The sequence below is a fragment of the Hypanus sabinus genome, chromosome 13, assembly GCF_030144855.1.
Source record: "Hypanus sabinus isolate sHypSab1 chromosome 13, sHypSab1.hap1, whole genome shotgun sequence".
Classification (NCBI taxonomy): domain Eukaryota; kingdom Metazoa; phylum Chordata; class Chondrichthyes; order Myliobatiformes; family Dasyatidae; genus Hypanus; species Hypanus sabinus.
In genome coordinates, this window is record NC_082718.1 from 28,958,828 (window position 1) to 28,971,709 (window position 12,882).

General features: G+C 42.7%; 1 protein-coding gene across 6 annotated transcripts in view; it reads right to left on the minus strand.

The window, feature by feature from the left end:
- The window catches only part of LOC132403741 (semaphorin-3A-like), a 209,164-nt gene that overhangs the window by 108,787 nt on the left and 87,495 nt on the right, over positions 1 to 12,882 (minus strand). For all 6 annotated transcript variants that reach the window (XM_059987387.1, XM_059987390.1, XM_059987391.1 and 3 more), the window contains one exon: positions 6,886 to 7,046. In XM_059987387.1, coding sequence (XP_059843370.1) covers positions 6,886 to 7,046 — 161 coding nt within the window. The remainder of the gene's footprint in view (positions 1 to 6,885; positions 7,047 to 12,882) is intronic.

The following is a 12,882-nucleotide window of genomic DNA, read 5'->3' on the forward strand; positions in this document are numbered from 1 at the left end:
ACAGTGAAATATGATGTGTGTGTCATATCAAATCAGCAGGGATTGTGCTGGGGGCAGCCCGCAAGTGTCGCCATGCTTCCCGTGCCACCATGTCGTGCCCACAACTCACTAACCCTAACCCATACGTCTTTGGAATGTGGGAGGAAACCGGAGCACCCGGAGGAAATTCACAGAGACACGGGGAGAATGTACAACCTCCTTACAGACAGCAGTGAGGATTGAACCCCGATCGAAGATGTCCGTCGGGGTGAAGTGATGCACTAACCGCCATGCTACTGCGGTGAACTGAGGCTCACATTCCTCTTCGAAGTTCAGGAAGCCTGCATGTCTCAGAGCTGTGGATACATTTCACCACACTATTCATAACACCACATCCCTCCCTGGCATACCTCCCATCGCTGAAAGGGAATCTTTCAGTTTACACTTCAGCCATCCAGTGCTGAGTTCTCTCCCAGAAACAAAACGAGTTAGGTTTCAGGAGAGTGAACAACTTGTCGTGGCTTGTTTGTTCTATTAAAGAGTCACACAAACATGAAGACATTCCATTTCAGTGAAATGGCTGGTCACAAGAAGCACAAGGAGACCCTATCGTTTCCTGCAAGAGAGGGACTCAGTCTGCGGCACCACACTGAGTAATGGAGGAGAGCATTTGGGTGCTTGAACCTCTTTTATCATGTGCTGAGTTCATCTTCACCGCGACTTCACTCCCCAACTCTGCTTCTTCCCAATTTTCCTCAACAAAATTCCACATGAGGCACCACTGTAAGGAGTTTGCATCTTTTCCCCATGTCAATGTTGGTGCTCCGGTTTCCTCCCACATTCCAAAGACAATGGTTAGAGTTGGTGAATTATGGGCATGGTATGTTGGTGCCAGAACCGTGGTGACACTTGTGGGCTGCCCCTGCACAGCCTCACTGATTTGATTTCTCTTGGGTTGTGGAGATTCTTAATGCAGATGACACATTTCGCTATGTGTGTCAATGCACATCAGATAAATAAATGAAACGGAAGCTGAGGCAGGAGCCCAAAACAAGCAGAGGAGGATCCGACCCAGAATGAACATGGGCTAAGCGTGAGCACAGCTCTCAGAGGGGAGAAGTCAACAACTGACTGAAATCCCGCAGCTCACCAGCCACTGGTTGTCGACTGCCGGGCATCCAGTTGATTCACCAAAGAAACGACTAAAACATCTCAGTTCAAGACCGTTTCAGAGGAATGATTTTAGCAGCTGTCTGCTCGAAGACTGCAGCCAAACTTTGAAGCATCAGGAAGGGTTTGGTTCTTCAAGTTGGTGATAGGAACAGGGAAATGGTTTGAATACCTCACTGCACCTAATCTCATCATTGTTTTAGAGGTGCTGAAAACCACTGTGGAGATACCCCCAGTGTAACTGCCTAGCACGTCCAGGTTTAGTGGCTCACCAGTGCAACTGGAAAATGTCTTGAACATGAGGTATGTCTGAGAACCTCCCGGCAGAACAAAGCCTCGGGCCACCAGCAGAGTGTCGTTTACAATCAAAAATAAATGTGAAGTAAGATCAGAAGCCTCTAAGACATAGGAGCAGAATTAGGCCATTCAGCCTATTGAGTCTGCTCCAGCATTTAATCATGCTGACTTATTGACCCCCTCAACCCCATTTTCCTACCTTCTCTCCATAACCCTTGATGCCCCGAATAATGAAGATCCTATCAGCCTCTGCCTTAAATATGCCCAATAACTTGGCTTCCACAGCCATCTGTGGCAACAAATTCTACATATCACCTCCCTCTAAAGAAATTCCTCATATGGAGTGTTTCAGGAAGATTAAATAATATAAAAATATAAGAGAGAGGTTTTGCTCTGTTGTTGAAGGTATTGGCTGATCTTCTGCACTGTGGAATTTTCCAAATTCTCTCTGGGTTTACAATCTCCTCAATCTCAGCCCTGATTCTTCACTCACTGAGTCTCCATCATCTTGAAGTGAGGGACTTACAACCCTTTAAATTTGAGAAATGTCTCCATTTCTCCTCACTTCAGTATGGTGGCCGACTCTGTACTCAGGGGTCATGGATAACTTCTGTTGTCTCTGTCCAGGGGAAGTTGCCTCTCACCATTCACTCTGTAAAGCTTGTAAGGACAAACCAGGGTAGAACTTACACACTGAGTGGTTGGTCACTGAGGAGTGCAGTAGAAAAAAGGGATCTGAGAACACAGATCCAGAATGCTGAGTGTGGTGTCAAGAGAGCTTTTAGCTCATTGGCTTTCATAGCCAGAATACTGACCACAGGAGTTGGGATGTTACGTTGAAGTTGAAAAAGACGTTAGTGAGCCCAAATTTGGAGTATCTTGTGCAGTTCTGGGCATCTACCGATAAGAAAAATATTAATAAGATTAAAAGAGCACAGAGAAAATTCACAACAGTATTGCCAGGGCTTGAGGACCAGAATTATAGGGAAAGGTTAAATAGGCTAGGACTTTATTCCCAGGAGCATCGGAGAATGAGAAGAGATTTGAGAGAAGTATACAAATTAATAGACAGAGTCAATGCAGGCAGGCTTTTTCCACTGAGGTTGGGTGAGACTGGAACTAGAGGTGCAGGATGGGTCGATGGACTAGGCCAAATAATATGCACTAGATGGGCTGAAAGTCATTTCTGTGGTGTAGCGCTCTCCAACTCTAATTTTTAATGTTCCGATGAAGTCACCTCTCATTCTTAGTTTCAGCGGTTTAGAGCATATATAGTCAATCTCTGTAAAGTAACCCCCATCACACAGCCACACCATTCCACAAATCACTGACTGCCCTTTTTTACACTTCCATAAGTAAAGTAGCAATCGTCATAATGTTCCATGTCTCTCAGTCTCACTAAGTAGGAATATACTGTACTCCACATATGAAATTCAGTTCTATCAAAAACTCGATAGTGGCAATGTACACTCACTACATAATCGTACAATTAGTTCAAGCAACCAAGCTCGAAGTTCAAAGTAAAGTACATATATGTCACCATATACTACCCTGAAATTCATTTTCTTGAGGGCAAACTCAGTAAATTCAAGAAGTACAACAGAATCAATGAAAGACCAATGTGCAAACAACAAACTGTGAAAAGAAAAGAGAAATAATGATAATAAATAAATAAATAAATAATAACTATCAGGAACATGAGATGAAGAGTTCTTGAAAATGAGTCCACAGGTTGAGGGAACAGTTCACTGTTGGGGCAAGTGAAGTTGAATAAAGTTACCCCTCTGGTTCAAGAGCCTGATGGTTGAGGGGCAGTAACTGTTTCTGAACCTGGTGGTGTGGGTCCGAAGGCTCCTGTACCTTCTTCCTGATGGCAGCAATGAGAAGAGAGCGTGGTCTGGGTGGCATAGGATGCAGCTTTCCTATCACAGGCTCAATAGTGGGGAGGGCTTTACCAGCATGGACTGGATTATCCATTACGTTTTGTAGGATTTTCCGAAGATGAAGTTTTAATAACTAATATTGTGAATGGTCTACTGGAGATTGAGTTGGAGGTACTCAGAGGACAATGATTCTTGGTGGGGTAGGAAGCTGCTGGTAAGTCTTCTACAAATGACAAGGGTGAGCATCTAGGACCCAATAGATACTTACTACAAGTGTGATACGGCAGGTAAACCTCTCAAATACCATCACTAAGTGGTTGGATTTAGACACAACCATATCTCAGCATGATTCATTCTAACCTTAATCTATTTATTATCAGTATTTTTTAAAAAGATGATGAAAGAGTAGATAAAGGACTTGTTATAAATCATGCTGACACTTCAACATTATTTGAAGATTTAATTGATATTTAAGATGCATTTTTAACATGTGATCGGTGAATGCGCATTATCACCAACTCAGATGATCATAGGACAACTTCCAGAGACTTCACCAGCATCTGCTGCTGTATGATATTTTATCATCACCATCAGTAACCCTGATATGGTTTCTAATAGTTATTACATCTGAACCAAATAGTGCCTGCAAATTCAGCATTGGATTCTTCAGCAACATAAGAGAGCATTGTTGATTGTAAAGATAATTTTGAGGGTTATAGATCAGGTAAGTGCAAGCAGTCTTCCTCCTCGGGACTCAAGTGAGACTGGAACTAGAGGTCGTGGGTTAAGGGTGAAAGGTGAAATGTTTAAAGGGAACATGAATGGGAACTTCACTCAGAGGGTCGTAAGAATGTGGAATGAACTGCCAGGTGGAAGTGGTGGATGTGGATTCAATTGCAATATTTAAGAGAAATTTGGATAGGTACATGGATGGGATGGATATGGAGGGCTATATTCTGGGTGCAAGTCATTGGAAGTAGGCAGATTAATAGTTCAGCACAGATTAGATGGGCCAAAGGGCCTGGTTCTGTGCTGTAGTGTTCTATGGCTGAAAAATTCTGTTATAAATTTGCTGATAATACTTCATTGACTCAGTTGAGTTGTTATGTGGACAGTGGGTGTTAATGGGAAAGTAAGTTGGTCAGAAGACAGACTTGGATATATTGGGTAGGCAATGAAGTCGTTGAGTCACAGAGTAATACAGCATGGAAACAGGCCCTTTGGCCCAACTTGTTAGTCCTATTTGCCCGTGCTTGGCTTTTCAGAAGTTCAGTGAAAGCATACTGTACACTTGAACTTCTCAGGGAAGATGAGGGCTCCTGTTGATGAGATCTGGAATCTTAAACACTAAGTCAGGTATGTGAACATAGAGCTTCAGCGGATAATGGCAGAGCCAACAGTTCTGACCATCTCCTTCCAGCCCGTGAGTTAGCAACACCTCAGCAACAACCATCTTGTCATGATCTTAGGTTGTGCAAAGCCTATTACATTGTAAAGCACATTTGAACAACACACACAAAATGCTGGTGGAACACAGCAGGCCAGGCAGCATCTATAAGGAGAAGCACTGTCGACATTTCAGGCTGAGACCCTTCACCAGAACTATAACCCTTTGTTATAGACGCTGCCTGGTCTGCTGTGTTCTACCAGCATTTTGTGTGTGTTGTTTGAATTTTCAGCATCTGCAGATTTCCTCGTGTTTGCAAAATACATTTGAAATGTGTTTGTTAAACATCATAGCCAATCTGCGCACTGCAAGCTCTCACAGATAATGATCAGAATTTATTTTTTGTGATATTGTGCAGGTAAAGAAAGTTTGAAAATGAGTCCTGATGAAGGATGTTGGCCCTGAACAACAACTCTTTATTCCTCTCCATAGATGCTAACTGTCCTGCTGAGTTTGTATGTGTTATTCTGGATCTGCAGCATCTTCATAATCTCTTATGTTCATGAGGAACATTCTCTCTACAACAGAAATCCTCAATGAAGATTGGATGGGGTTTCCAACGTGACAGTAAATATAGAAAGCTTCCTTTATTTGTTAAATTGGGAGGTTACTTAGAGACGGAGGTCTCACCAGAAGGCTGGGCTGCGATCCCTTTCCGTGAAGAGCTGTTGAAATGGTAATTGGAGCAGATTTTGTGAGAGGAGTTCGGGGAGTGGATGCAGAGACAGACAGGGAATTGGAATTCGAACCAGACTGTAATCAGTCGTCCCGCTGAAGAGGCAAGGGCACGTCTGCAGCAACCACAAGCCAATGATTGGCAGCCTACAGTCGCTTCTAGCATTCAGATGTCTTTCACATCAGATGCTAAACCTCCTGTAAATCTGCAAACGTGATGCCTACCACGTCCTGCCCCTCCACCGCTCACTCCAATCCACCCCTCCCCAGTAACAAATACAATTAGCTTCTGCTAAAGTGATACAGTTTGCCAGAATTAATGCTCAGAAATCACGCATGGTTGACAGTATTTGGGGAGAGGTCTCAGCTGGTGCCTGGCGTGTGGAAATGCATCCAGCAATGGGCGTCGAGGAGAATGTAGAGAAGGGAGGGTGTAAGGAAAACACCAACTCGTGATGGGGGTCTTAACGATTAATTTCAAAGCCCCTCTGTCGTTTCTGAGGCAGGACCCAATGCTCAGCTCCTCACAGCATGCCATTACCCAAAATTACCTAATGTGGTGTCAGGTCTATGGATTGATGTGCTCAGTTCCGGTCATCTCATTAGAGAAAGGGTGTGGAAGCTTTACAGAGAGTGCAGAGGAGATTTACCAGGATGCCGCCCGGATTAGAGAGCATGTCTTATGAGGATAGGTTGAGCGAGTTAGGGCTTTTCTCTCTGGAGAGGAGACAGAGGGTGGTGAACTTGTGGATTTTTTTTTAACCACAGGCAGCTGTGGCGGCCAGCTTATAGGGTGTGCTTAAAGCAGAGATTGAAATTTTCTTGATTGGCCACGACATCATAGGTTACATGGAGAAGGCCAGGGGGTGGGGCTGAGGAGGATCAGCCATGACTAAATGGCAGAGCATATTCGATGGGCCAAGTGGCCTAATTCTGCTCTTATGCCATATGGCCTTACAGACTTGATAGAAATGTGCAGTTGATAAGAGGCATACATTGAGCGGGCATCCAAATACTTTTTTCCAAGGCATTAAAATGTCTAAGACAAGGAGACATAATTTTAAGGTGGTTGGAGGAAAGTACTGGGGGATGTCAGAGGTAAATTCTTTAAACAGAGAGTAATGGGTGCATGGGATGCCTGCCAAGGGTGGTGCTGGTACATTAGGGACATTTAAGAAACTCTTATAAATAAGCAGGAAAATGGGGTTGAGGAAGATAATAAATCAGCCATGATTGAATGGAAGAGCAGACCTGATGAGGCAAATGGTCTAATTATGTTCCTATGTCTTATGGTCTGCTGGATAACAGAAAAATGCAGGATGGAAAAGTTAGATTGATCTTAATAGCAGATTAAAAGGTTAGCACAACATTGTGGGCTGAAAGGCCTGTATGTGTTGTAATCAATGTTTTATGTCCTAATGCACAAGGACTTACCTTTAATACGTCCTTGGTAACGTCGATCAGATTCAAAGAGAAGATGTGGTCTTTGGCTCCAACAAAGAGTCTGCTTCGCTCCTCATCGAGCAGGAACGTTTGGTAACTGGAGCTGTTTGCAATGCCTCCAAAGGTGATGATGTTGTTCAGTTCAGTCATTTCTGCAGGGAAGAGGGAAAAGAAATACTGAGTAAAAAAAATCGAATTAGTTCAGTGATGCTGATTGACAGGGAGCTGGCACGTTATGCTTTGAACAAGCCTACAAAGGTCTTGGAGGCTTTGCAACTTTGAATGTACAAGGATCTGGAGGGGGGAATTTTTAAGACAGGAATGCTTTCAAGTTGTTCATAATAATATTGCCTGGAGGTAAAATTTCAGGCCATAAATGCACTCTCTGTGTTAGAGTGGTTTCTGAGACTGCGGCTAAATGTCTCTTTGGTTCTTTGGTGACAGAAAATGTGCTGGAGATTCTTATTTTCACCACTCCCTACACATTAAATAACAGAGTGTTGATGGAGCTCCCCCAGTGAAGATAAAACCTATTACCATCTTTCCACCCAACAGTTTCTGGAGCTGTTCAGAGATGGAAGACACCACTATGGTCAGGAATTGTATAATAAAGGACCTCTGAGATGCTGCATGGTGGTTATAACTGAGCAGCAGATGGATGGAGATGAGTCCTCAGAAGTGGAGAGGGTCATTTGGTGTTATCGTATCAAAGGATCTGTCCTGAGACCAGTGTGTACATGCCAACACAAAAGAGGCCTCTACTCTCCTAGAAGATTGCACAGACTTGGCGTCTCACTTGTCAGGTTGCATCATGCCCTGGTATGGAACCACCAATGCCCAGGAACAGAAAAGACTGCAGAAAGTGGTTGATACAACTCTGTCCATCATTGGCAAAGCCCTCCCAACCGCCGAACATATTTACCCGGAGCTCGGCCATAAGAAAGCAGCACCCATCATCAAGGCCACCGTCACCATCCAGGCAATGCTCTCTTCCCACTGCCGGAGGACTGGAGTCTCAGGGCACACACCACCAGGTTCAGGAACAATGATTACCCCATAGCCGTCAGGCTCCTGAACCAGTGTCAGTAATTCCACTCACCACAACTGAGCTGGTTCTATGACCCACAGTCACATTTTCTATGACTCTGCAGCTCATGTTCTCAGGTTATTTATTTGTTTATTTATTTATTTGCCAAAAAAAAATTCTCTTCTTTTGTATGTTGGTTGTTTGTCAGTCTTTGTTTATGTAAAGTTTTTCACAAATTCTTCTGAATTTCTTTATTTTTCTGCAAATGCCTGCAAAATATGAATCTCAAGATAGTATATGGCAACGTAGAAGTACCTTGAAAATAAATTTACTTTGACTTCCAGGTTAATGCTCCCCAAAGTCCGTGCACAGTAACAGTGAAAGCAACTGGGAGTTGCTTCACTGAATTCTCAAATGATCACATTAAGCTTCCCCCCACTTGTTCCATTGTACTTATTCTTTCAAAGTTGTCCAACAACAAAGGTTTTCCACTACCGCCTTCCCAGTGTGAGCTGACACCTTGGCAATGACCCCCTCTCCACATATATAGTACTGCGTAGTATCAATTCATGATGGCCTCGGGCTCCTTTGCCACCCAGGGAGAGTAAGTTCTTCCTGGTCACTGATTATTACCCATCATAGAGAATACAACGAGGCAAGTATAACTGAGATCCACTGTCTCTATCAACTACTCAATTAAGTCCTGCTAAAAGCCTTTGATTCCTGACTTAACCATCTGTTCCTGAGCTCCACTCTTCTTTTCTGCACATAATCAATGCAGTAAAGTATAGGGAACAGCTGAAATGTGGTTCCAGGGGAACCCACAGAGCTGTGTCAGGATCAGATTGCACATCATACACATACACAGTCTATCTGACGACAAAGGCATTTCCTATCCCTCCAACCGAGCAGTTAAACTTGGCTCTTCACATTTCTGTCTGAGTCATCATTGGGGCACCAAGATTCAAGATAGTTTAATGTCATTTCCAGTACACGAGTGTAAAGGCGAATGAAATAATTGTTACTCCAGATCCAATGCGTCACGGGTAAACATACTAGGATAAAGAGCATTACTAGAGAGAAGGTTCTTGGGAGACTGAAAGGTCTGAAGATAGATAAGTCACCTGGACCAGATGGTGAACACCCCAGGGATCTGAAAGAGGTGGCTGAAGAGATCATGGAGGCATTAGTAGCTATCTTTCAAGAATCACTAGATCCTGGAATGGTCCTGGAAGACTGGAAAATTGCAAATGCCAATCCACTCTTCAAGAAGGGAGAAAGGCAGAAGAAAGGAAACTACAGGCCAGTTAGTCTGACTTCAGTGGTTGGGAAGATGTTGGAGTCAATTATTAAGGATGAGTTCTCAGGATACTTGGAGGCACATGACAAAATAGGCCATAGTCAGCGTCATTTCCTCAAGGGGAAACCTTGCCTGACAAATCTGTTGGAATTCTTTGAAAAAATAACAAGCTGGATAGACAAAGGAGGATCAGTTGATGTTGTGTATTTGTAAGGCCTTTGCCACATATGAGGCTGCTTAACAAGCCATAAGCCGATGGTATTACAGGAAAGATATTAGCATGGATAAAGCAGTGGCAGATTGGCAAGAGGCAAAGAGTTGGAATAAAGGGAACATTTGCTGGCTGGCTGTTGGTGACTGGTGGCGTCCACAGGGGTCTGTGCTGGGACCGATTCTTTTTACATTATATATCAATGATTTGGATGAAAGAATTGATGGCTTTGCAGATGATATGAAGATGGAGGGGCAGGTAGCTTTGAGAAAGTAGGAGGCTACAGAAGGACTTAGACAGATTAAGAGAATGGGCAAAGAAATGATAGATGGAATACAGTGTCAGGAAGAGTAGAAGAAAGAAAAAGGTAGACTATTTTCTAAATGGAGAGAAAATACATTAAAAACCGAGGTGCAAAGGGAGTTGGGAGTGCTTGTGCAGGATTCCCTGAAGGTTAATTTGCAGATTGAGTCTGTGGTGAGGAAGACAAATGTGATGTTAGCATTCATTTCAAGATGACTAGTATAGAAAAGTAAGGATGTGATGTTGAGACTTTATAAAGCTCCATGAGGTCTCACTTGGAGTACTGTGAGCAGTTTTGGGCCCCTGGTCTTAGAAAGGAGCTGGAGAAGGCTCAAAAGAGGTTCACAAAAATGGATTCAATAGCTTGTCATATGAAGATTGTTTGATAGTTCTGGACTTGCATTCAGAATTCAGAAAAATGAGAGATAACCTAATTGAAACCTATCGAATTTCGAAAGGCCTTCATAGAGTGGATGTGGAGAGGACGTTTCCTGTGGTCGGAAAGTCTAAGACCAAAGGACACTGCTTTAGAATAGAATGGCATAGTTTCAGAATGGAGATGAGGAGGAATTTCTTTAGCCAGAGAGTGGTGAATCTATGGAATTCTTTGCCACAGGCAGCTTTAGAGGCCAAGTCTTTGTGTATATGTATCTAAGGCAGAGGTTGATAGATTCTTGTTTGGTCGGGGGATTAAGGATTGTGGGGAGAGGCAGGAGATTGGAGCTGAGGAAAATTGGATCAATCATGGTGAAATGGCAGAGCAAACACAATGAGCCAAAAGACCGAATTTTACATCTACGTCTAATGGTGTTATAGTCTAATACAATGATAAAAACACAATAACTATAAATACTTAAGATAGCTTATATACATGGAGTGATTGTTTGCCCATAAGCTGACACAAGGCACAGGAGTGTTTGTACATGATGTGACTCTGACAGGAAATGAGAAATTAGTGTTGGTGGTGGGGGGCGGGGAGGTGGAGATGGAGAAAGTCAATAACTTTAAATCCCCTGGCACTATCATATCAGATGATCTGTCCTGGGTCTCTCACATAAGAGGCATCACAATGGAAGCATGACAGTGTCTCTCCTCTCTTAGAAGTTTGCGCAGATTCAGCATGTCATCTAAAATTCTGACAAACTTCTATAGATGCACAGAGCAAGGTATCCTGACTGGTAGCATCAAGGACCCACCCTCCAAGCCATGCTCTTTTCTTGCTTTCCCATCAGGAAGGAGGTACAGGAGCCTTAGGTTCCAAACTAACAAGTTCAGAAACAGTTATTACTCTACAACTATCAGACTCTTGAACCAACTTGATAACTTCACTCACCTCAACTCTGAACTGATTCCATATCCTGCAGACTCACTTTCAAGGTCTCTACAACTTATGTTCTTAATATTATTTATTTTTTATCTGCGCAGTCATTTTTTTTGTTGCACTTTGGTTATTTACCAGTCTGTGTTTATGTAGTTTTTCATAAATTCTATTGTATTTGTTAATTTTCCTGTAAACACCAGCAAGAAAATGAATTTTGAGGTAGTGTATGGTAAGATATATGTACTTTACTTTGACTTCGATTTTAAGTTTGTGACCCGGACTCCTCGAGACATACCTGCGTTCAGGTGTGCAGGTGTGGGCAGGTGCAGTAGGGTGTTGGCTGCTGTTATGAAGTTGGTTACAGCTTTGAAAGTGTAATTGTTACATGCCAAGTTTTCTAATGATGGAATTTTCTCCTTTCATGACACTGACAAATCCGATAATTATTTCCTTTGTGATGCATTTTTTTTTAGTCTGACTGCTAGTTATATTTAGCTCACAGTTCTGGTGAGGTTTAACGCTCAGGTTCTCTCTGGGGTCTAGACAAAGCATTTCAGTGCATCAGCCCACTGATCCCTGCACAGCTGTGACGAGTACAGAAGATACAAAGAGGAGTCAGACATGGGTTCATGAAGAAACTGAGCTACAAGGTTTTCCACAGGAGTTGGACTCTGTCCATTACTCAGACTACACAAAGCAATGTCAGGTTTCAAAGAGGAAACATAACACTCCACCCTGGGGTCTCACTGGTAAATATTGTGCCACACTGGAAGATTTAGACATGATGAACAGAGAAAGGGAAGTCCTGGCTTGCCCAGGAGCAATCCAAGTAAGCCAATGCCTCTGCACGTGCTTTTCATATTCTTTGACTTTGCCATCCACTACTTTGGCATTTCCACCTTCTTCTAGCTTCTCCAATCTTTCACGATTTTATTTGCTCTCTTCAAAATATCTTTCCATCTCTGTCCTCGATGGTCAGATCTTACTGACCTAAAAATTGTCCTCTACTGTCCTACCCTCATTTGCCTGACCTATTGCTCCAGATAAATAGGTCCCCACTGTATGCCCTCCTCAGTGCTAACATATTGAAACAGTCAAGCTTGGGCAAGAGGCTACCCAAGGACACATTGTGATGGTATTGGGTTTGCTGACCACGAAGTTCTAAACTCAAATGAAGATCCTAAGCTTTATCTGATACAGATAGCTACAGTGAGGCTGTATTGTCATCACCTACTCTTCAAAGAATAGTTCACTTCCTTGTTTATCCTCCACAGTAAGTTTACCTGTAAATACTCACTATTCAAGCTGTGGGTCCCCCTCCCTACTAAGGTGGGGTTACTTCCAGCTAACAAAGCAGTTTAAATACAGTTCATTTATGCTCAGTGATACACAGTTAAATTTAAATACAATTCTTAAAACACATTTAAAACTAATGGAGGATGTCTATCTTATAAAAGATTTTCAAATTATAAATTATTTCTAATACACAAAGGATTTCCAAAACACATGTACAATTCCTATAAGCTAAAAGGACATACCAGTAAGTTGCAGATGAACAAATCAGCCAGTGGAGTGATCAAAGGCAGTAGAATGAAGTTCATTTCACCCTCTGTTTCTATCATTCTTCTTGATGTTCCCAGATCATTGCTAAAAAGCTGGATTGTTCTTTATGTTTATACTGTTTTTTCTGCCACTTGAGTGACTTCATACACATGTTTTCAGATACGTTTTCATTCAGGTGGTCTAAAAGCTTCTGGGGAAAGAGTTCCCATGTACCCACAGTCATTGCTGTGAATGCTGACTCTCTGAGTACACACGCCTTCCAA